Source organism: Amblyraja radiata, chromosome 14, assembly GCF_010909765.2.
Source record: "Amblyraja radiata isolate CabotCenter1 chromosome 14, sAmbRad1.1.pri, whole genome shotgun sequence".
In the NCBI taxonomy this organism is placed as follows: domain Eukaryota; kingdom Metazoa; phylum Chordata; class Chondrichthyes; order Rajiformes; family Rajidae; genus Amblyraja; species Amblyraja radiata.
In genome coordinates this window covers 44,422,440-44,448,379 of record NC_045969.1, presented here as the reverse complement: position 1 = coordinate 44,448,379, position 25,940 = coordinate 44,422,440, and the positions used below count along the sequence as shown (strand labels likewise).

The window sequence follows — 25,940 nt, the reverse complement described above, 5'->3', positions numbered from 1 at the left end:
AAGATGAAAATTGAGATCTTTGAGTAATGAATTAAAAATGGTTCACACATTTGGGAGAAATATGTGAAATGATGGCGACACGAGATTCTCAAGATTACTTTCCTCACAGGGAGCATAGATTTGAGCATTATTATTTTAAAAAAAGTAACATTACTTATATGTAATATGTTTCTTGTTCTTGATGCTCTCTTGATGATAAAAAGCTGCATGGGAAATGAACCTTTGATTGCACTTTATGTGGGAAGGCTGGGGATATTACTGTTATTTCCATCAGTAACCTTAAACAGTGTTAGAAGAAAGGCGCTGAATGTTGCATCATGTTTTTCTATTTTTTAAGATGTAAACAGCTGCTCAGTACTTTTTGCCCAATCTTTCACGCACTTCCCAGTGAATACCTTGCTTCGTAAGTCTTGATACATTTTGCCGCTCATACCATTTGATTTTTATTTCATTCGTTTTTGCTAAATTAGCTGATGCACTAATGGGTTAGATTGTAAAATATGATGCATCATCACTGTAGTTCACCACTTAATGCCAAGCTTGCATGGCCTAGAAATCTAAGTCTGAAATGTACTAAGTCATGAATAGTTTTTTAACCAAGTGAGCCAGTCAGTCAAATATTTGAAAAGTGAATTAAGAGACTGGCAAAATCATTAAAAAATATTTAAGTTTGATGTCTTTGCATGATTGGAGCTCAGTTAAGTCATTAACAACGCACATTCCCACCTTTAAGATGGAGCCCATTTGCTTGCTGACAAAATTGGATGAGGAAGTATTTGGAAGAGTCATGAAATTTGTTCAGATCAGGTTATGACTAAGACCATACAAACAATTATTTGGCACTGGCATTGAATGACTTAACTTTGCTCAGAGTAAGCCATGATGTGTATTGGTTCATTGAAAGAAAAAGTCTGAATTTGGTTGGAACTCCATTTCACAGTAACACCCCTTTTCACAGCAGTTTCTGGAATTAAGGTGGAATAAAGCCAAATTCAATTTTGTTCACAATCGTGAAATCTGATATATCATTCTATTTTGCGATAATGTTTTAATTGAAACCAATGTATGGACATCCAAACAAGAAAATTGGTTGCGCTAGAAAATGTACCTTAAAGAAATCTTTGAAGGACCATTTTCAGATAGTTGAAAATATATATTTCATAATGGTGTCCTTCGCACCATAAGGTCAAGTAATTTTACAGAATTATGTGTTTTTGCCAACATCGGCAATGAAATGTTCATGCTTCACATCTCATTGTTTTTTCCCTCTTGAAAATCATGTTGTATTTTCACGCCAGCCAAATATTTTCGAAGAGAACATTGTAACTGTGCTGAGTGAAGGGATACTGCCTGAACCCTCTTATGTGCCTTCCGCCTACCTGGCAGAGATACGCCAGCTTCACCAAGCTGTGTGTGATGTGGACGTTCTCCTCAACTCCCTTGAGCTCCAAGTCAAGGACTTTGAAGACTTCTCCAAGCAGGATGCTTGTTTAAAGGTAGGTGCACTACAATAATTGAACATCGTGAAATAGAGCTAAGTAGATGAAATTTACACAATAATTAATCATGAAAGAAATTAGAGGAAAATTGCACGAAGCGCATATTTGTTGGGCTGTTATCAAATTACTTCCAGTCTTTAATTCAGCCTTGCTCTGGGAACAGTCTGAAATGCAATAGGAGGTGCGGGTTACATTAGAACATCAGTCATTTACCCGTCACCTTCACTAAGTTTGCAAATTGGAGAATGTTTTATTTATACATAATTACAAATCTTTTACTTGACTTCGGTATCTTTAAACATACTTCCTTGTGAATTTGTAAGCACCTCACATGGTTTGACATTCATGGTCGTCTCCATGCTAGATATTGGAAACCTTGCCAATGTTTCTGAATTATTTTGTTAATTGCAGTGAATTTTGCATTCTACTATCTCCTTCCCAATATTCTTCTTTGATTTAGTTTTTCTATTAATTAATTTATTTTCTTTATTATCCCAAAGAAATAGAATCCTGTTTCCCATTGTAACTCAACACGTATTTTTGCAAGAATCATGGATCATACCCGCAGAGTTGGTGAAATTATGATGATTTATTTTCCTACAGAGCAGATTATCCTTTCAAAAGTGTGGCGTGCACATTGTTCACAGAATTCTAGATGTGGCATGCCAAGCAACTAAAATAACAGCCACTGGCTGTTATGTTCAGAATATATCGTGATACCAGTGACTCATGCTGAGCTAGGCACTATATTAATCTGCTCTCTTGCAGTGCATTCCCCATTTACAACAAAGTCTGAATTGTCATTCGTATTGTTCAAAGAAGTTATGCGTCAAACCTATCTCCACTATATTTGCTGCTAGGACAGGCACAGGACAGGATAGGATAGGCATAGAGGGATAAGGGTCAAATGCAGGCAGTGGAACTAGTGTGGATGGGGCATGTTGGTCGGCATGGGCAAAGTATGGCCAAAGGGCCTGTTTCCACGCTGTATGACTCTATAACTATGACTCGTGTACTTGCAGTTGCTTTCACCAGCTACAGCATCATCAACACATTTTGATGCACTCTCACCAAGCCAGCCATACTCAAAACAACTGGTCCATCTGTGTCCCTTCCCTCTTATCTGGGAGAATTATAAAATGCTTCTTTATCCTGACTCTGCCTCTTACCTCTGAACAATTATCTTTTCGAGCAAAAGAACTGTTTGGTTCTATCTGCTACAGGTTTAGCTTTCATATCTCTTGTGCTAAATCTTGCGCATTTCCGATAATGCATTGGAAAGATGATTTATTCATAATTTCAATCAATATGATTAGTTTACTGCAAATTAAAAATGGGAAATATCTGTTTCATGAATGAAAGAATGTGACAAGCAGGGATGGAAAGCACAAGACGTCTACTTAAAAATTCAATCCAATGCTGGTTTTACCAAGTTAATATTTGCCGTATAAACTGCTCACAGAGGATTAATCTCATCAACTGTCCTTTTGTCTTGGTTAGTGCCAATTATAAGTGACTATTCGGAGTGCAGAGAAACTTGGCTTAACCTAAATGGGAAAGGGAAAGAATGTTAATTTTAGAAACATCCTAGTTGACGATGAAATATTTCAAAAAATCAGTCTTCAGTATCTGATCTTAATAATAATAATAATGGATGGGATTTATATAGCGCCTTTCTAATACTCAAGGCGCTTTACATCGCATTATTCATTCACTCCTCAGTCACACTCGGTGGTGGTAAGCTACTTCTGTAGCCATAGCTGCCCTGGGGCAGACTGACGGAAGCGTGGCTGCCATTCTGCACCTACGGCCCCTCCGACCACCACCAATCACTCACACACATTCACACACAGGCAAAGGTGGGTGAAGTGTCTTGCCCAAGGACACAACGACAGTATGCACTCCAAGCGGGATTCGAACCGGCTACCTTCCGGTCGCCAGCCGAACACTTAGCCCATTGTGCCATCTGTCGTCCCAGACTGATGATCTTAGTCGAGACATCAGTCATCCCCAGTTATGCTTCCCTCCCCTGCATCTCCATTGATTAAATATTGGGATATTCTAGAGGATGTCATTAAAATGTATTTGCGCTTCCATGTGACATGCATTCAAGGTGACCCAAAAAAGGAATCCTTATAAATAGCCAGATTGGGCTCCCACTTTTAACAAAACAATCCATTTTGTTTCCTTACCATTGTAACAATCTGCAAAAGCAGTATCCCCCTGCATTTACGACCATACATAATTTCTAATATTCTGCTATTTAACATTATTTAAGGTGTACACTTGCTCTCAATCTGGCCCGGCATAAAAACTTTTCACCTCAATACTTTTACAGTTTTTTTAGCTATCAAATCATCTTTTCATTACACACTTCTCCTGATTTATCTCCACAACTAATCACTTGTTTCTCTACATATATTTGATATGATTACAGCCGACATCAAGTTTAATGATATTGATTGCTCTGGTTACACACAACTTTTGCCTTCGGTTTAATTTAGCTGAACTAATAAATTGTCAGGCAATGTAGTCATGGGCACAGTTCCATGTTCTCCTGAAATAAATCTCCTACATCGACAAATGATCCTTGTACATTCCTGTGATGTTGGAATGGAGAAAAATATAGGAGATACGTTTGATTTGTGTTTAATGAATATTTATTTCCTCATAAATGCATTAATCATTGTCATGATCTGCTGTTGGAAGGAAAAAAGTTGGACATAAATTGAAACACTGCTTTTTTCTGTCGCTGAAATTAAATTTAGGGTGAAATACTTCTCAGCCTGTATCCTTTGTTGCATGAATATGTGAATCTTATTTAAAAAGTCAAAACAGGGACAAAATTGAATGGCCCCAAAACATGCTGGGATTGTTAGGTGCAAGCAACTCATACAGAACGTATTCAACTGGACACACTTACATTGCGTTACCTGCTCATTGCCACGGAAGGCTGTGGAAGCCATGTCAATGGATATTTTTAAGGCAGATGTAGATAGATTCTTGATTAGTACAGGTGTCAGGGGTTATGGGGAGAAGGCAGGAGAATGGGATTAGGAGGGAGAGATAGATCAGCCATGATTGAATGGCGGAGTAGACTAGATGCGCCGAATGGCCTAATTCTGTTCCTATCGCTTATGTTCAATGTAATGATTTCAGTGTGCAGCCAGCACTATCTGCTCACTTCGGTGGCTCCACATCACAGGAAAGGGTAAGCATTTGTGAGCGATTTGTACCAGTCAGTGCTCTCCTGAGCTCCTTTAAGCCAGCCTGCCCTTTTAAAAGTGATCTGCAATATGTTGGGACTAAATGAAACTGAAATTAAATTGCCACATAGCAAGTCCCATTGTCGTCTGACATAGTACTGGAGGGCTTAATGCAGGAAATGGAAATAATTTAATTTTCTCTGCAAACGGTCCAGAAAGTATACTCATAGAGTGGAAGAGAAAGCTGTGCATTTCAATACCAGGAGTCATACAGCAAGGAACTGTGTTTACACTATGAATTCAATTGTGGTTAGAAAATATGTATTGAAATACCACAATTCCCTTATTTGCACAACAAGCTTCCGACTCTATTCATTATATGCTCCCATCAAGCACTGTTCAACTGTACTTGCATCTGACGGACAGGTATTGTACAGCACATTGACATTCTTGGCATGGCTGTATGAATCACATCCATAACCTGCATACATTTCCACTATGTCAGCTGTGTCAGCCAAATAGAGAAAGATTACTTTGCAGAACAAGGTCACACAAGAGCAGAGGTAGCAGCAACAAGGGACAAAAGTAAATGCAACACCAAATACTCATCAAGGAGGTGATGGTGGTTGGTGATAGAGCAGCCATAGAATCATACAACATGGAAACGGACCCTTCGGCCCAACTAGTCCCATTTGCTCGCATTTGGCCTGTATACCTCCAACTCTTGAAAGAGTCAAGTGTTTTATTGTCATATGTCCCAGATAGGACAATGAAATTCTTGCTTGCTGCAGCACAACAGAATATGTAAACATAGTACATAACGGGAGAAAAAAAAGGTAAATGTGTATAAATACACATGCACACATACTCAATAAATAAACAAATATAGTGCAATAATAATAATAATAATAATAATAGTCTGTTGTAGTTCAGAGCTTATTTGTTGTCGTGTTTAATAGCCTGATGGTTGTAGGGAAGAAGCTGTTCCTGAACCTGGACGTTACAGTTTTCAGGCTCGTGTACCTTCTTCCCGATGAAATTAGTGTGTGGCCAGGATGGTGTGGTTTTTTGATGATGTTGGTTGCCTTTGAGGCAGCGACTTTGATAGATCCCTTCGATGGTGGGGAGGTCAAAAACGGTGATGGACTGGGCAGTGTTCACAACTTTTTGCGGTCTTTTCCTGTACCTGCCTAAATATTTTTTAAATGCTTATGTAGTACCTGCTTTAACTACGTCCTCTGGCAACTCATCCCACATGCCCCCCTACCTCTAAGTGAAAACGTTGACCCTCAGGTTCCCATTAAATCTTGCTCCTCTCACCATAAACCCAAGTCCTCTGGTTTTTATTTCCCCTACCCTGGGTAAAAATCTTTGTGCATTCACCCTATCTATTTCTCTCGTGATTATGTACACCTCCGTAAGATCACCTGTCAGCCTCCTGTACTTCAAGGAATAAATTCTTAACCTGCCCAACCTATCCCTATAGCCCAGTCTTCCTAATCCTGGGAATATCCTTGTAAATCTTCTCTACACACTTTCCAGCTTAATTATATCCCCCCAATAGCAGGGTGACCACCATGGAAAACAGTGGCTATTGAATTATTTAACTTGAAGTAACCCTTGCATCCCTTCTCTCTCCTTCCCTCCTCCACCCTAGTCATCATACGAGTTTCACTGTTGATCAGTCCGAAGAAGGGTTTCGGCCTGAAACGTTGCCTATTTCCTTCGCTCCATAGATGCTGCCGCACCCGCTGAGTTTCTCCAGCACTTTTGTCTCCGGCACTTTCACTGTTGTCTTGTTGAATTGCGCTGTCTGTATAACTTGTTATCACCTACTCCACAGTCAACAATGGACCATCATGGTCTCCACTTATCCTTGATCATCATTGCTTTTTGTATATCTTTCATTCATTTGATCTATGTGCCATTTGTATCTCTCATTTCCCTTTCCCCTGACTCTCAGTCTGAAGAAGGGTCTTGACCCGAAACGGCACCTATTCCTTTTCTCCAGAGATGCTGCCTTCCCCGCTGAGTAACTAAATCTTTTTGTGTTTACCTTCAGTCTAAACCAGCAGCTGCAGTTCCTTCCTACATTGCATTCCAAAAGTTGGTTCACCAACGTCTTGTACAACTGAATCATAACCTCATAATTAACTTGATCAAGATTTTTGATGAGTTGACAAAGGTGATCAATGAGGGTAGGGCAATGGACATTGTCTACATTGATTTTTACAAGGCATTTGATAAAGTCCACCATGGGAAGGCAGATATAGAAGATTAAGATGCGTGGTATTAACAGTGACTTGATTATATGGATTCAGAAATGGCTTAGTGACAGAGGACAGAGGGGGATGGTGGAAGGGCAATATTCAGGCTGGAGATCTGTGACCAGTGGAGTTCCACTGGGATCTATGCTGGGACCTCTGCTGTTTGTAATTCATATAAATGTCTCAAGAGTAGGTTGCAAACGTCGATGGGTCGGTTAGTAAGTTTGCAGATGACGTCAAGACTGCTGTGATCGCAGACTTTGAAGAATGCTATCAAAGTTTACGATGGGATATAGTTTAGTTTTTTATTGTCACATGAACGGAAATGGGTAGAGAAATGGCAGATGGAGTTTAATCTGTGCAAGTGTGAGGTGTTGCTCTTTGGGAAAATGTACAATTAATAGCATGACCCTTAACAGCATTGTTGTACCGAGGGATCTTGGGTTCCAAATGCATAACTCCATGAAAGTGACAACACAAGAGTGGTAAAGATGCAGCTTTATAGGAATTTGGTTATGTTGCATTTGGAATATTGTGTGCATTTCTGGTCATCCTATTACAGGATGGATGTGGCGATTTTGTAAAAGTTGCAGAGGTGGTCTACCAGAATGATGCCTGGATTAAGGGGTATTATTAATGCTGGAGGGAGAGGTTAGACAGATTTGGATTATTTTTGCCGAAGGCTGTGGGGAGACCTGATAGAAGTATATAAAAATGCATAGACAGGATAGACAATCAGAACCTTTATCCCAGGATGGGAAAAGTCAAATACTACAATGCAAAGCTTTAAGGTGAGAGGGGCAAAGTTTAAAAGAGATGGCTGAGGCAAGTTTATTTTACACAGAGGGTGGTGAGTGCCTGGAAACTGCTGCTGGGGGTGGTAGTGGAGACAGAAGCAAGACTTTTAGAGAGGCATATGGACATGCTGTGAATGGAGGGATATAGGTTAAGTGCAGGTAGATAAGTGATGGTCTTGGCATCACGTTCGGCAGAGACATTGTGGGCCAAAGGGGCTTTTCTTTTGCTGTACTGTTGAAGGTTCTTCACTCTACAATGCTCACCAGGGCCCAACAGTCTGAAGAAGGGTTTTGGCCCGAAACGTTGCCTATTTCCTTCGCTCCATAGATGCTGCTGCACCCGCTGAGTTTCTCCAGCATTTTTGTGTACACCCAACAATTTACTATCAATTTGCCTTTGCAAAATGTTTTGTCATCATTGGGCTGGCAGTAGTAGGAGGAAATATGCATACCAAATTAAGCTAAACTGAAATTGGAGGAATGATGATATCTCTTACTTCAGGTAGCCCCAGCATTCACTCTCTCTATCCCTCCCCCCACCCAAGTCACATTAGCTTCTCATTTTCACCCTACAAACAGCTAACAATGGCCTGTGTCATTTATGATTGTTACTTTTTTCATATCTTCCATTCATTGTTCTTTATCTCTCCATATCACCATCGATATCTCTTGTTTCCCTTACCCTTAACCAGTCTGAAGAAGGGTCGCGACCCAAAACGTCACCCATTCCTGCACTCCAGAGATGCTGCCTGTCCCGCTGAGTTACTCCAGCTTTTTGTGTCTTACTTTGGTGTAAACCATGATCGGCAGTTCCGTCTTACGCATCCTCCTTCCCAGCTGTAATGTCTTGAGTAAAACCCAGTTGTGACTAGCACAATAGAGAGATGTCTGACACGTTGAGATCTGCGAGTAGTGCGTTCCATTTAATGATCGCATGGCCTCAAGAGGGCGCTCGCATTTACATGTTGATGATGAATACAAACGTTGCTTACATTACATCTCCACCTCCAAATTTGGGGTTTCATATACGTATTCGTCCAAGGCATATAAAGTGTACCGTCATCATGAAATCATTGACTTATGTTTGTATATATATAATGGACTTACGAATATTATTACTGCTAGACTTATTGCTAATGAATAATGAGAGACACAGGATATCATTCTTAAGTGCTTTGAAAGTAAAATATCACTATCCATCGTTGCTGGACTTGCAGCCAATGAATAATGAGATAATCACGTTGTCCTCGCTCTATTCTACCACAATTAACACAGTGCTCCTTATACTTCGAACATGATACTATAAAACTAGAAACTCTATAACTCCGTGTTTTTTTTACATTGCCTTCTTTTACTCTTGGCTCACTATTTTACATAACAAGCCGAGTTGGGGGTGTTGACAATCTCCCACTTCTCATGCTGAGCTTGCGCTCACCCCATCAACCACCTCATTTTGCACAAGAAGCCCTAACTTCTTACACGTCTGTTTCCCAAATATGGGTTTCACATCCCCATTCACGATTTGAAAGATAACACTATATTCCTTCTACCTAATTTAACGTTCCCCTTTACCTGTCCCACAGGATTCATTAGGTCCAGAGTATGACCTTAGTGTTACATTAGTGTTCATTAAGGCAAGACCAGTATTTATGAACAAGTTCTATGGCAGGATGTCAATTTGAGCTCCAGAGTCAAGTTTGAACTCAATGTCCATAGAAGCATATTCACTGCAGTCAGGTTGCTAGAGAAGGTCTCTCCTCGCTGCTGATTACGTGTATTGAAGATGTGTCTCTTGACAGTTAAGTTCTGTTTTGGTTCACAGTTTGTCTGCAACTTCTCATTCAGCGGTTGTATTTTGACACGTTCCTCTGGGGTGAACTGAAAGGTTTCATAAATCTGCTGAGCGGCCGGCCCTGCCACGTGGAGGAAGGTTGCACACCAAATCTTTTCTGGCTTACTCATCAGCTCTGTTGCCGTCTCGTAGAGCTGGAATGCCCTTATCCAGTCCTTTCAATTCTTGGCTAAGTTCCCTTGCATGGAGAGTGGTCCCGGTGCTTGAGTCCCACCATTTTTTACTGCCTGTCCCGCTGAATTACTCCAGCATTTTGTGTCTATGGTGTAAACCTGGATCTGCAGTTCCTTCCTGCACAAAGGAAAGACCTCTTTCCCTACTGCCCCCCCCCCCCCCCCCCCCCACACACACACACACACAACCCCAGGTCCCCATCATCACCTTTTTACTCAAAGATCAAATCCACTATTTCATACAGAGCCATTGTAAGACTTTCACGCCCAATGTCAAAACTCTGGCAAGGTAAATATCCAATTGAATAATTGGAACATCAGGAAGGAATCTTTGTTTTTGAGCAATTTCATTCTGTTGCAAGACTACAGTGTTTTTACACGGCTGAAGGTAAAACTGATACAGACTGACCCGACTCAGGCTGTTTCACAAAAGAAGCAGGTAGGCTTTCTTCTGACAGCAAACTGAGCAGGCTCCTGTGTGTGACTGTGGTCGTTTTGGAGCACATCACCTCTTTGTTCTTTCAGCTGGGCTGTAAAGGGTTGCCAATGATAGATGCTGACGATCTGATCTAGATAATTAAATATAAGGGTTTCTGAAAACTATAAAAAAATACTTAGGTGTCCTTGATGTTGCTAAATGCCAAAATGGTGCAGCCCAGACCTGGCACGATGTCCTGAGTTGTTCAGATTGTTCTCCAAATCCTTCTGCAGACCCCTCCATGAGCAGTTGCCTCCATTCTACAGACCCCTCCATCAGTAGATGGCTTCCTTCTGCAGACCTCTTCATCAACACTAGCCTGCCTTCTGCATTCTCGTCCATCGATGGTAGACTTCCTTCTGTAGACCCCTCCTTCAAACATAGTCTTCTTTCTGCCTACCCTTCCATCAATAGTAGCCTTCTAGCTGATAAACTGTAGTCACCTGATTGTTTCTGTTTAAAACCTCTTGGGCACACATAGGCATGTAGAAGTCATCGCCGTGCAGTGCACAGGGGTGATTAGTTTATGTTTTTGTACATCCCAACATCTATTGAGTTATAAAAGTGGAATGTTTGTTTGTGTTGACTTGGCATTATGCAACAGAGAGCATGAGACTTGTACTAAACAATGAACCAGGTCCGGGTTTATTGACAGTTCAGCTAGGGGAGGTCAGTGGCAGGCAGGGTGAAATGGGGCTGTGTAGGCTGCCACTTCACTTCCTCATCCCCCTTCTTCCCCTCCTCCATATCTGCTCGTCATTTATCAGGTGGCAAGGAATGAGTCAAAAGTCAACAGTGCTTTCTATTATCACATATGTTAATTGTTAACACAGTGAAATTATTTTCCTTACAAACAGTCCAGTAGAGTATCACCATACCCCCCATCCCCAATTAGCAAGTGGACAACAACAACCAACTGCAGGAGTTGCCATGTTCAGAGTCCAATGTTCAAAACCCCACCATGGTGAGCTGATGCAGATTATAACATTGTTATCCAAAGTTCTTCACTGCCAAGAACTGTAGGCCTCTGCAGGGCTATCCAAGTGGCACATGAGTTTTTGAACATAAGGATCACCCTCACGTCACAAGAAACACAAACAGGCACAGGCCGTACAACCCTTTCATTCAAGTCACTGCTAGTCTTTTACCCCAGCACAACTCTCTTGTACTAACCATGTAACCTTTGCTTCTCTCAATATTCACAATTCTTTCATCCTCTGATGACTGAGCTTCCACAGCAGTTGTGGATAGAGAATTCTGAAGCTGTGCTATCTTCTGGGAGATTTTAAATGTTTTAATTTTTTTTAAATTACAACTCATCTCAGAGCAGAATGGTTTTCACCCTTTTTGAGAGTTTGACCCTGTACACTCCAGCCAGATGGAACATCATTCTGCATCTATCCTGCCCCTCCCTGCAGATATATTGTCTCTCATTCTTCTTCTATAGAAAATATAGACCGAGTGTGTTCAGGACAACCCCCCCTCATCCCCAGAATGAATTTGGTGAACCTTTGCTGGGTTTGCAATCTTTGCAATTATATCCATTTTGTGTAGGAAAATCAAATTTTGTGTCATTGCAGGAGCTTTGTTTTACTTATATTGCCCATATGTACTTGGGCAATATGAATAACATATATAACAGACTTGAAAGTACTTTGTGTGCCATACAGACCAGGTATGTCATGTGCAGATTTTTTAACATGTTAAAACATGTTAACATGTTTGACCGCGGGTCAAAGGAGTTGGAGGAATTGAGTGAAATCCAGGTTAGTCGGGAAGTGGTGTTGGGTAAATTGAATGGATTAAAGGCCGATAAATCCCCAGGGCCAGATAAGCTGCATCCCAGAGTATTTAAGGAAGTAGCTCCAGAAATAGTGGATGCATTAGTAATAATCTTTCAAAACTCTTTAGATTCTGGAGTAGTTCCTGAGGATTGGCGGGTAGCAAACGTTACCCCACTTTTTAAGAAGGGAGGGAGAGAGAAAACGGGGAATTGCAGACCAGTTAGTCTAACATCGGTAGTGGGGAAACTGCTAGAGTCAGTTATTAAAGATGGGATAGCAGCACATTTGGAAAGTGGTGAAATCATTGGACAAAGTCAGCATGGATTTACGAAAGGTAAATCATGTCTGACGAATCTTATAGAATTTTTCGAGGATGTAACTAGTAGCGTGGATAGGGGAGAACCAGTGGATGTGGTGTATCTAGACTTCCAGAAGGCTTTCGACAAGGTCCCACATAAGAGATTAGTATACAAACTTAAAGCACACGGCATTGGGGGTTCAGTATTGATGTGGATAGAGAACTGGCTGGCAAACAGGAAGCAAAGAGTAGGAGTAAACGGGTCCTTTTCACAATGGCGGGCAGTGACATGTGGGGTACCGCAAGGCTCAGTGCTGGGACCCCAGCTATTTACAATATATATTAATGATCTGGATGAGGGAATGGAAGGCAATATCTCCAAGTTTGCAGATGACACTAAGCTGGGGGGCAGTGTTAGCTGTGAGGAGGATACTAGGAGACTGCAAGATGACTTGGATAGGCTGGGTGAGTGGGCAAATGTTTGGCAGATGCAGTATAATGTGGATAAATGTGAGGTTAGCCATTTTGGTGGCAAGAACAGGAAAGCAGACTATTATCTAAATGGTGGCCGATTAGGAAAAGGGGAGATGCAGCGAGACCTGGGTGTCATGGTACACCAGTCATTGAAAGTAGGCATGCAGGTGCAGCAGGCAGTGAAGAAAGCGAATGGTATGTTAGCTTTCATAGCAAAAGGATTTGAGTATAGGAGCAGGGAGGTTCTACTGCAGTTGTACAGGGTCTTGGTGAGACCACACCTGGAGTATTGCATGCAGTTTTGGTCTCCAAATCTGAGGAAGGACATTATTGCCATAGGGGGAGTGCAGAGAAGGTTCACCAGACTGATTTCTGGGATGTCAGGACTGTCTTATGAAGAAAGACTGGATAGACTTGGTTTATACTCTCTAGAATTTAGGAGATTGAGAGGGGATCTTATAGAAACTTACAAAATTCTTAAGGGGTTGGACAGGCTAGATGCAGGAAGATTGTTCCCGATGTTGGGGAAGTCCAGGACAAGGGGTCACAGCTTAAAGATAAGGGGGAAATCCTTTAAAACCGAGATGAGAAAAACTTTTTCACACAGAGAGTGGTGAAACTCTGGAACTCTCTGCCACAGAGGGTAGTTGAGGCCAGTTCATTGGCTATATTTAAGAGGGAGTTAGATGTGGCCCTTGTGGCTAAGGGGATCAGAGGGTATGGAGAGAAGGCAGGTACGGGATACTGAGTTGGATGATCAGCCATGATCATATTGAATGGCGGTGCAGGCTCGAAGGGCCGAATGGCCTACTCCTGCACCTAATTTCTATGTTTCTATGTTTTCTTCCATATGAACTGTATTTGCATTCAAGGTAAAATGATCTTAGTTTTTAGATGATTCCATAGTAGTTTTATTAAAATTTGGTCAAAGATTATCAGGAGTCGTTTTGGTTCCATAGCACTGTTGTTGTCAACTGTTAATGTAAAACAGTATTCAGAGATACTTGTCAGCATGGCTTGACGAATGCTCTCTTAATCAGTTCAATGTTGGTCGGACAGAAGGAAAATAATCTGTTTATTTTGAAGACATTGAACATTTGAAACATACAATCTTTATTCTTTGACAAGGAATGCCTTTTCACTGATAGCTCGGCAGCATTGAACTTAAATCTGACGTCATCATCACACTTTGTACCTTCAATTCTCTACACTTCAATTCCCCCTTCATTTAGTTGTCACCAGTTCACGAAATTGGTTGGGATGTTATCAAAGTGAATTTGTTTCAGTGGATCTATTACTTATTGTGTGTTTGCCTTGTAGAGATAGTTTTCGCAATGGCTCAATTAGGGACTGTCCATCTTACCTCCGAAGGAAATGTTCCAAATTTGATTCTCATTCTATGTGTGATAGAGGTATAATGCGTGCTACATCTTTATCAGTTTCTCTTGTTTAGAAAGGAGACAATTAGTCAGTGATTACTTTCCCAGTGAGCATTTTTGGTCATCAAGTTAACATGTATTATCTACTCTGGCTAAGTAGTGTGCTCCTCTTTACTTCCACCGCCAATGTAACCGTTTCAAGTAATTTTAGGTTTTTAGTTTAAAATTAAAAAACAATTGAAGAAGGAAAAATGGTAAATAAAGCTACAAAAAATATAAGTAATTTCTAAGCAATCGACAATTCCTTTCAGTACAATGACACCTCCAGATCACATGGTTGGTTAGAATAAAAGGGCAGGTTTTTGTTTTTCAATTATAAAGTATTTATCCACATTATAGTCAGGGTGGCACAGTGATTATCATTCAGGTCGGGGGGGGGGGGTTCCCCGCCAGGGCTACCATGTAATCCCGTGCTACCTGCTCCATGGTCGGATAGTCGGCGAATAAACCGTCTCCCCCAACTGGTTTGCCTGGGGAGAAGGGGGCTGTAGACCCCCAGCAGGACCAAACACAAGACCTGTCAAAGGGCGGATGAGCTCCTAGCGAGCCAACAGCCATCCACACTTCAGTAGAAGTTGCGATCACTGGGGTACATAGCATTGTAAGGCAGCGTGCCCGTTGATGTTTCAACGATGATGACGATGGCACAGTGGTGCAGCACTAGAGTTGCTGCCTTACAGTGCCAGTGACCAGGTTTTCGATGCTGACTACGGGTGAACAGGATGCTCGATATACCAATTATGTCTGGAATTAAGAAGTGAGGTCAGATATGATCTATAACCGTGGCCATAGCTCAGGGCAGCGAGAAACTGTGTCTGGACTAAATCCATTGAGGGACTGAGAGGTCATAGAGTCAGCTATACAGCATGGACCCTGTCCAAGCCAACCATGTTGACATACTGGCCTAGTCACATTTCTCTGCATTTGGTCCATACCCTTCAAAACTCCTCCTATTCTGCGTGAGATTGGCCTGCTTGTTTTCATCGGCTGAATTGCTTTCAGTTTTCTTGACAAGACATAGTAATGCTGGTTGTTACAGAATTATTAGCCTGCTTTTTCAACTTAGAAATCGTCGCCATACTTACAATATTTAATTTAGTTTTAATTTGGAGATACAGCACGGAATCTGGCCGTTTGGTCCACCGCGTTCACATCAACCAGCGATCCTCGTACACTAGTTCTAACCTACACACCAGGGACAATTTACAGAAGCCAATTAACCTACAAACCAGCATGTCTTTGGAATATGGGAGGAAACCAGAACATCTGCAGAAAAACCACGCGGTCACATGGAGAACGTACAAACTCCATACAGACAGGACCCATTGTCAGGATCGAACCTGGGTCTCTGGCGCTGTGTTGCAGCAAGTCTACTAGCCGGACACAGTGCGAACTCCATCATCAAGTTCGCCGACGACACCACAGTTGTGGGACGAATCACTGATGGTGACGAGTCAGAGTATAGAAGTGAGATCGACTAACTGACCAAATGGTGCCAGCACAATAACCTGGCTCTCAACCCCAGCAAAACCAAGGAACTGATTGTGGACTTTGGAAGGGGTAGGATAGGGACCCACAGTCACATTTATATCAACGGGACGATGATGGAAAGGGTCAAGAACTTCAAATTCCTGGGCGTGCATATCTCGGAAGATCTCTCCTGGTCTGAGAACACTGATGCAATTATAAAGAAAGCACATCAGCACCTCTACTTCCTGAGAAAGTTACGGAGAGTCGGTATGTTAAAGAGGACTCTCTCGAACTTCTACAGGTGCACAGTAGAGAGCATGCTGACTAGTTGCATCGTGGCTTGGTTCGGCAACTTGAGCGTCCAGGAGCGGAAAATGCTGCAAAAAGTTGTAAACACTGCCCAGTCCATCATCGGCTCTGACCTCCCCACCATCGAAGGGATCTATCGCAGTCCCTGCCTCAAAAAGGCTACCAACATCATCAAGGACCCACACCATCCTGGCCACACACTCATCTCTCCGCTGCCATCAGGCAGAAGGTACAGGAGCCTGAAATCTGGTACATCCAGGTTCATGAACAGCTTCTTCCCCACAGACATCAGGCTATTAAACTCACAATCAAACAAACTCTGAACTATAACAGCCTATTGCACTTTATCTGTTTATTTATGTGTATATAGATGGTCTATGCTATATAGACACACTGAACTGTACTGTATTTATGCTGTTGTGCTGCAGCAAGCAAGAATTTAATTGTCCTATCTGGGACACATGACAATAAAACTCTCCTGACTTGACTTGCTACAGTATTGTTCCACCCAAGCATTTACACCATTTTTGGGGCTCTGTTCCACATTACATGTTCAGGCAACAGGGTGGAATGAGTGCTGCCCCTCAGATTGACATTGCCAGTGTGGAGTGATGGCAATGTGCTGTGGACAGAGATGTCATTCTGTCCCCTGGTTTCTGAGGCAATGCGATGACTCTGCATTTCTGTGGTATTTCCCATCCTTGTTGAACCTCGGCTGAGCAATGACAAGTGTATGTTTTTTTTCTCCATGTGGGAGAATAACATAAACCAACTCCATAATATTTTGCCTGATTAACAATGCAACGCAAGGACAGAAGACACTCAGTCCACATAAATAAATGCTCTCAGCTTATTTTCGGAAGTGCAAACATTTTATTTCTGTTTTCCAGTTACAATGAACATTAAAATAGTCTTCAGTTCTTAATAAAGCTGGGGTTCATGCAATATTCATTCAGACTTTTCAAACTCTGGAAGTAACTCCCATTGTCAAAAGCAACAACAATGTCTGAGAAAAAATGCGCGGATGTGGGAAATGTAAAGGGCATTTAATCCGTCTGAGATTTCATCTCAATGATTCTCTCATCAGAATCCATTCCAGCATGCTGAACAGATCAGTGTTTGTCTTTACTGTTCAGTTTTAATTAAGTGCTTCATTGCAGATGAAGGAAGATCCCATCCTGAATGAAAGAGAATAATTGTGTGTTGTAGAATTTATGAGTGCCCATCACTGTAGTGATGCTTCAAAAAACAAACTTGCACGCCCTTCATTGCTACAGCTTCCTTATCATCTAACTTGCAATCTGCGGACATGACTTGTACATTTCCTGCGATCAAGCAACATTTTGAATATTGTTTTGGTGTTATGTCATGACACTGGAATTAATTTGCCATTGACAGACTTGCAATTCTTTTCAACTTTACTTTTTTGTCTTTGGATCTAAAGCACATGAAACAGTTGATCTCCTTAAACCTTCATTGCAATTTTAATGAGTTTTCTTGGCTATCAGTGTCCAATTTAGTACTGCAGCTTGCGATGCTTTTCATGGGTCAGGCAACTGGCTGCAGTAAAAATAAATAGCTCATTTCAAATTCAAGAGCTTTCATCCCGCAAAACCTTAATGTAATGCCATGTTTTAATGTTGGCACCAAGGCATGCTTGTGTGCCCTCCAGCTTTGGCATGGTGATGTGCTGCGTGAGGGTGTTAGTTAACTCCAACTTGCTTTTCCCTTTGTAGATTGCTGGAGGTGAGGTGCACAGTAGAGAGCATGCTGACTAGTTGCATCGTGGCTTTCGACAGAAATTGAAAGGCAATCCATTAATTTATTAAAATGAAAGAAATATTCACAATTTGCAAATGATGTGCATGACGGAGACGAGGTGTCGCCATATATTTGAGCATTGGAGAGTGAGGAGCTGTAAACGCTTGGTTTAAATGTATGCTATTTAGATCAGAAAATAAGGAAAAAGGTTATTTCCATTGAAAATTGTAAGGCTGTGAAATTCATTTCCAGGGTTTGTGGTTGACACGGAAACAAGCAGTCTTTCCAAGATTAGATTTGATTAGGGTATGGAAGAGTATGCAAACAGAACTGATGTGCGACAACACACTACGATGCTGAGAACTATATTCTTCACTCCGTGTATTTCCCTTTGCTCTATCTATTGTACTTGTATTTCAGGTGATTGTATCTATTTATGGTCTATCTGGTGTTTTTGGGTAGCTTGCAAAGCAGCGTTTATCACTGCACCTCGGTACATGTGACAATAATAAACCTAAATCTAAATGATTACTATTAAAATATGTTACCTTTCGTGGAGATTAAACGCGTGCACAGTAGCAATCTTTGTGATGGAATATGTTAGAATTCATCGTGATACCAAAACTGTCATTTTTTGTGCTAATTACACCAAGGAATATAGAGGAAATGGCAGAATCTTTCTAAAAATAGTGAGTTTCATTCGAGTTTGGTTTATTCCCATGTTCACAACAGTTGGACACTTTCAGTTTAGGCAAGGCATAAGGATACAATGGTAGTAAAGTAGCTAAATTACTGGGCCAATAATCCAGGGGCATAGGCAAAACCATCCAGTGACCCCAGTTCAAACTGTACCAGTGGCATCTCTGGAATTACAATTTAGTTTCTAAAAAAATGTAATTAAAACCAAAATCACTGATAATAATTAATGCTGTTCAAAAATGCCACTGTTCGTGGTTTAAGGCAGAGATGGACAGATTCTTGATTAGTACGGGTATCAAGGGTTATGGGGAGAAGGCAGGAGGATGGGGTTAGGAAGGAGAGATAGATCAGCCATGATTGAATAGCAGAGTATACTTGATGGACCGAATGGCCTAATTCTGCTCCTATCACTTATGATCTTATGACCTAAATCTTCACTAATGTTGTTCAGGAGAGGAACTCTGCCATCCTTACCCTGCCTGGTTATTTGTGTGATATTGCCTGAATACACCAAGGATAATCAGGACTCAGCAATAATGCTAGGCCTATCACCCAAATCCTGCAAGTTCAATTTAAAATAAATTCCTTCTGTGAAGTGCAAAAGGTGCCTTGAAACTATATATAACTTTAACGCACGATGGGGAGAAGACATACCCTTTTTTTAATATGAAGCATTAATTTTGGCTCCCATCATTTTTTTTAACCAGTTACAATTTATTCAGTTATATCCAAAGTTGTTGTGCTGGAATTGTTCGCTCAATGTTTATATTTAGAAAGAGGTCAAGGGGAGAACAGGGATTTTGCTGAAATAAGGTTGTACCGTTGTAGTTGTTTTACAGCACAATGCCAAAAGAAAACAGTGTGTCATTCGTGATGGACACAATATGCTGGAGTAACTCAGCGGGACAAGGAGCATCTCTGGATAGATGCTGCCAGTCCCGCTGTGTTACTCCAGCATTTTGTGTCTACCTTTGGTGTAAACCAGCATCTGTAGTTCCTTCCTACACAGTGTGTCATTCAAATATCTCTTCAGACAACTCAGATCAAAGTGAAACCATGAACAGAAACAGTAATTATTGGGTTTTTTGTTGCACGTATTCAGTCTCAGAAAGGTACAGCATGGAAACAGATCCTTCAGCCAACGAGTCCACACTGACTATTCAGCCACCAATTTATACATTTTTTTCTTATTCTCCCCACGCTCTCAACGTCCACTACTAGATTCTATACCCCAGTGGCCAATTAACCCTGCAAGCCATATTCTTGGTGATGTGGAGGGAAATTGGAGCAACCAGAAGAATGTCATGTGGTCACAGGTTTATTACCAATTCTGTTTTAAGAATCAACATAACCTGATCAAGGTTTTGTTGAAAAGATTTCAGAATGCCATTAACACTGGAGCAAAGAAAAGTTAAATCCACTTTGGAACAAGGTTAACTGTTCATTTCAGTATGTGATGCTTTTAGACTGGGAGAATGTACAAATCCAACCAGACTGAACCGGGGGTCAGGACTAGCTATCCAACTTTGCAGCTGAGATTGTGGATTCTGCCAGAGTCGTGAATTAATGGAAGCAGAGTTCTTATTTATATTTATGCATGAGATAGATTAGAAGGGAAAAGGGCAGAAAATTTGATTTGAGGAACGCTGAATCATTTGTGACCTTATTGAAGGGGTAGTGCTGCTCGTGGGGTGAAATAGCTACTCCTGTTGCATCTTCTCTGGTCTTATTAAATACAACACATTTCCTTTTCTATTTTGTTGTTGAGGTTTTTAATCCCAAGGGTTGGCAAGAATTCGCAAACATGCCAGTTTTTCCCTTTGTTTGATCCATTCTTTCTCTGTAACCAATACAAGGTTTGAAGTAAAATTACCATCAATAGACAGACTATCGATAAATTGCAAGTGGAAACTACATCCATGACCCCAATATTAGCGCTGATATTTAAAATACGCATGAAATATTCCTCAGAAAATACATCACACTGGTTTAATGGCAGATTCTGTATCTGAAAAGCAATCATAGATTTTATTTCATGGTTTGTTAATGGAAGTGAATCTGACGAGGAGATAAATTGCGTGTTTGAGAAAACACATTTTGTTCCAAATCTTGATATTAACAGTGTTTTGAGTCTTATCTCATACAAGAGCGTGCTTATGACTTTTATGTTGTAGTAGAATCTTTTAATATTGGGTACAGGACTGTTAATGCTGCTGGAAGAAGATTAGTATTGTTTTTTCCAGTGATCAGCTTGATTTTATCACAACACAGTGATAATATTATTTCCAAAGGAAATGCAATGGTTGAACTTTAATAAAGAATATTGTAAGGATATTTTATGTACCTTTGTCCAAGATTCTTCATCAGCAGGCATTATTTTGGTCATACTTTTTGGTGAGACTGAATCCTTTGTTCGATTAATTTTTTTTTTCTGAACTCAGAACGTGAAAAGGCAATTGGAGAATCTCTCGAGCCCAGTGGCATCAGTACACAGCCAGAAACCCGCGGCTCTACGGAGTGTCTCATACATGGATATTAACCAAATACATGACGCAGTGGCTGAGCTCGATGACAAGTGGGAAGATGTGAACAAGAAATGCGTTGACCAACAAACGTAAGTACCTACTTGAGACTGACTTGAGTTCAATCTGAAGAGTTTGTCCTGATTTACACTGTGACTGGACGGAGTGATGAACTAGATTCAGATTCAATCTGTAGAAAGGATCTGCAGATGCTGGTTTACGCTGAAGATAGACCCAAAGTGCTGGAGTAACTCAGCGGAACACGCAGCTTCTCTGGATAGAAGGAATGGGTGACGTTTCGGGTCGAGACGGTTCGGGTCGAACAAGGGTCTCGACCCGAAACGTCACTCATTCCTATCCAGAGATGCTGCCTCACCCGCTGAGTTACACTAGCATTTTATGTCTATCTTAGATTCAGATGAGTTTAATGTCACATGCTCCAGGTTCAATGAGATTTCTTTTTCGCATGAAGCTCTCAGAGTAATCATAAATACAACAGCACAATGTAAAAATACATTGATGAGTGCAAAACAGCAGAATGGTGCAACAACTGTAGTGCAATCTAAAGTAGTGCAAAAATTCCTTTCTCACTGCCAGAGTAGGTGAGAAAGGAATTTTAGGCGAATGTTTTAAGCATTCACATATCAGTATCCCACAGTAATCCCCACGCTAATGAAGCTTAATTACTTTTGCTAGTGGACTAGCTGTGATATTCATGTGAAATTACTTTGAGTACAGTGTTGGTTTAGGGTTAATGACTGCTGAAATAACACCAGGGAATTTGATGCTGCGTTTGACCACAGTTGTACTGGAGACAGCTCAGGAACCTCATGCCTTCAATACATCAGCGTTTTTCTAACAAAAAATGATTTGATTATGGCTCAAGACTTGATAGCAGCTAACTAACTCTGGGTTCAAAGAAATCCAATTCAGATGATTAGGCTTGCTTCAAATAGAAGCCAGGCGTTGTCACAATACAGAAGAATATAAGAAATGAAACAATTTATCCTTGCCCTTTGGTCAGGAACAACACAATAAACCCAGAATAAAAGAAATGGTATTTGAATTTGAACAAAAACCTGGAAATTATAATCAAAGCACTGCCAATTTTAGATGCACTTATAGGATATGACAGCCAAAAAAACATTTAATTGGTGGAAAAGAAACATTTGCTTTCTGTGATATTTTTATGGACTGGCTCAATAAGGATTTATGTTATTACATGTAATCTCCAAAGCTTCCATTTGTGGTATTTAGTTGAAATGTGGTCAGTTTGAAATCTACTCCATTACACAAGTGATTTGTTGTTCTCATAAAATGACACTTTCACTTCATTTGTGATTCACTGTAAAACTGTGATACTTGGACAGCAAGCTGTGCTGCAGATAGCAGTCTAGAGGACATGTATTGGGGGCACATGGGAGCCGACGCGAGAAAGATGTAAGTGGTCACCCACCCAACACGCCACCTTAGCCACCTTAGAACCCACAAAACTGGAGCGGATGCAAATCATCCTTGATCCTGAATCCGAATGACTGCCTTTGAAGAAGATAAAACATTGTGGAAATGTCTTCACTTTTTATCTTGTGGCAGGCTTAGTGTGTAAATGACAACATGTAATCATCGCACAAAGTGATTGAGTATCCTAGTGGGGCCAGCAACATCAGCAGTGGGAATAGACAGACAATGTTTTGGGTCAGCATGTTTCTTCAATCTGGAGAAGATATCTCACCTGAAACATTGTCTGAACATGCCCGCCACAGATGCTACATGACCCGCTGAGTTCCTCCAGTACTTTATGTTTTGCTCAATATTCCAGCATCTGCATTTTTATGTTAACATATAAGCCAATAGATTAGAATTGTACTAGTTTATTGTATATATTGAATAACTTTTAATCCGTATTCAGTGTTTATAAAACTGGTACGGTACTGATTCCTGTATAAATTTGGCAAATTAAATCTTTGATGGTTTCTACTTAAGTTTGTTCTTCAGTAATTTTCTCGTGTAAAGTGCCTGTGAGTTCATGAGAAGAATAAGACAAATGTGATGTTTTACATGACTGAATAGCCGCTGACACCCATTGTCCTGGTGAGTGGTTGCTTTAGTGAGTTGATATTGATCTGACTGTGAAACTATATAAAAGAGAAAATGTCTTCCCTTCCATTGGAATGAGGACATGATCATTGTTCCACTTGGCAACTCGAGGATTTTACATTTTATGATGGCTGCTGTAGAATTTGAAAGAAATTTTAGATGATTTGAGTGGAGATTGCAATGTAATTGAGATGTCAGATGATGCACTTGTGTTACTCATGCTTTCCTTCACAGACAGTGATGCTGCCGAGATTGGAGGAAATTGCAGTTGTACTGCTGCCAGCTCACCACAATTTAATATGTCACTTAAACAATTACACTCAGGCAGAATAATGAGATTTCATAAAACATTGAAATCAGTTATCATTCATTAATGGAATTGCCACCTTATGACTTTTTAAAACATGTTCAAATATAATTAAACAACCAAACTAAAATAAGGAAACTTTATTTTGAAGTAGATGCCGCTGTTTCCAAATGAATGAAGCGTCCATGTGCATACAAATTCTATGACAAATTCATTTGTTCCAGAAAGAAGAGTTGTGTAATTGTGAGGTTAACACTTTTTTGCAGTGTATTGCTTTTCACCATAGAAAAGATGAATTTCTTACTGTTCATAAAAATATTGTCAGTAATGAACTTGGGTCGCATGGAGAAATACATATGTTTATCATTGAGTGATAGCTCCATCCAACAAACAATGTACATGCTCTGTAAACGGTATGAGATACCAGCTTGTACTGCATACTCTTGTGCAATTTTGTTTTGCTCATTCATGCAAAGAAACTGCATGAAGTCCCACAACTGCACTTTCCAGGATGGCTCACATTGCTGACCAAGTCAGCATTTGCCATAGGTTGATCTGGAACTTGAACAAAGAGCTGAATATCAACCAGAAGTCGCATAGTAACCTAGACGTAAATGCAGATGAGTTGGTGAGCAAGTTTGCTGACAACACCAAAATGGAAGTAGCAGACAGTGAGGAATGCTGCTCAAAGGTACAGCGGGATATTGTTCAGCTGCAGAAATGGGCAGAAAAATGGCAGATGGAGTTTAACCCGAGCAAGTGTGTGGTGTTGCACTTTGGGAGGTTGAATGTAAGGAGAGAGTATACAATTAATGGCAAGACCCTTAACAGCATTGATGTGAAGAAGGATCTTGGCGTCCAAGTTCATAGCACGCTTAAGGTGGCAGCACAAATAAATAGGATGGTAAAAAAATGCTCGGGGCATTAAATATATAAAAGTCAGGAAGTCATAATGCAGCGCTATAGGCTACATTTGGAGTATTGCTTGCAGTTCTGGCCACCCCATCACAGGAAAGATGTGGAGGCTTTGGACAGGGTACAAAGGAGTTTTACCAGAATGCTGCCTGGATTAGATGGATTCGGCTAGAGGAAGAGATTGGATAAACTTGGATCATTTTCGCTGGAGCATCGGAGATTCATGGGAGACGAGAGAAGTATATAAAATTATGTGAAGCATAGATGGGGTAGACAGTCAGAACCTATTTTCCCCCAGGGTGGAAATGTCCAACACTGGAGGGTAGAGCTATGAGGTCAGAGGAGGGAAGTTTAGTGGAGATGTGCGGGGCGTTCCAGGCCTCCACTACAGTGAGAAGTGGAGGCCTGGAACGCCTTGCCAGGGGTGGTGGTGGAGTTAGATACGATAGTGTCGTTTAAGAGACTTTTATATCGGCACATTGAAATTCAGGAAATAGAGAGATACGTATAATGTACAGGCAGATGAGATCAGTTGAACTTGGCATCATCTTCGGCACAAACATTGTGGGCCGAAGGGCCCATTTCTGTGCTGTACCTTTCTACATTTTACGTTCCGATGCAGAATTTACTTTGGTCTGACCCTGGGCTACAAACTCGTGAGACTGCGAGGAAGTTGAGAGGCAAACATGATTTGCAATCTTTCAAATGTAGCAAATGGGAGAATACCAAGCCTTCAGGAGTCAAGAGTGTTTTATTGTCATATGTCCCAGATAGACATATGTCCCTGTTGATATAGGCATACACATCAACCGTGTATGTGTATATATGTATACCTCCTCATAGTCCCGACATTATTGCAATGTAAGCTCTGAAGAAGGATCCTGACCTGAAACATCGCCTATCCATGTTCTCCTGAGATGCGGCCTGACCCGCTGAGCCACTCCCAACACTGTGTCTTCTGTTGTAATCCAGCATCTGCATTTCTTTGTTTCTGCATCTTACTGCAGTACTGACATTGCTTGCTCATGAAAGAGTACTCCAGCATGACTAAGACAATTGCTTATGTTGAAAGGCAGCTGCTACATCATCCCAGCCAACTACATCAATCAACATTCATAACTTGTATAGCCTCGGTGAAATATGAAATGTTCTAAACGTTGTGGTTAACCAAACAGAAACAAAGCAGTGGAAGAGACTAAGCACTCTCTGCATGTTCAGAGTGAGGGAGGCAAACGGCTGCTGGTGCACAGGAGCTTCTTCACTACAAAAGAGGTGGCTATCACCGGACATGCAACTGCTTGAAAGGAAATGTTTAGGGGGCGAAGTTGACATAATGGAACGGAACAATTTCCAGGGGAGATGGAAGAGAGGTAAACCGACTGAAAAGCTTAAGTTAACACATCAAGAACTCACTGGGAAAAATGCAGATACTTCGCAAAATCCATGATTTGTAGTCTGGGCGTCCTTTGGTGTGATTACTGTTTGAGGGGACAGTGCCAGACATTGAATTGTGTTTGTCACTGAAACAAAATACAATTTTGCAGGGAAAGACACAGCAGTCTCATTCCAGACACAAGATTGACGAATACTTTG

At 41.0% G+C, this 25,940-nt stretch overlaps 1 protein-coding gene across 12 annotated transcripts in view; it reads left to right on the top strand.

Moving 5' to 3' along the window:
• Positions 1–25,940, top strand: part of dmd (dystrophin) — a 1,663,772-nt gene that overhangs the window by 840,076 nt on the left and 797,756 nt on the right. For all 12 annotated transcript variants that reach the window (XM_033033201.1, XM_033033203.1, XM_033033205.1 and 9 more), the window contains 2 exons: positions 1,299–1,496; positions 20,948–21,120. In XM_033033201.1, the coding sequence (XP_032889092.1) occupies positions 1,299–1,496; positions 20,948–21,120 (371 nt within the window). The remainder of the gene's footprint in view (positions 1–1,298; positions 1,497–20,947; positions 21,121–25,940) is intronic.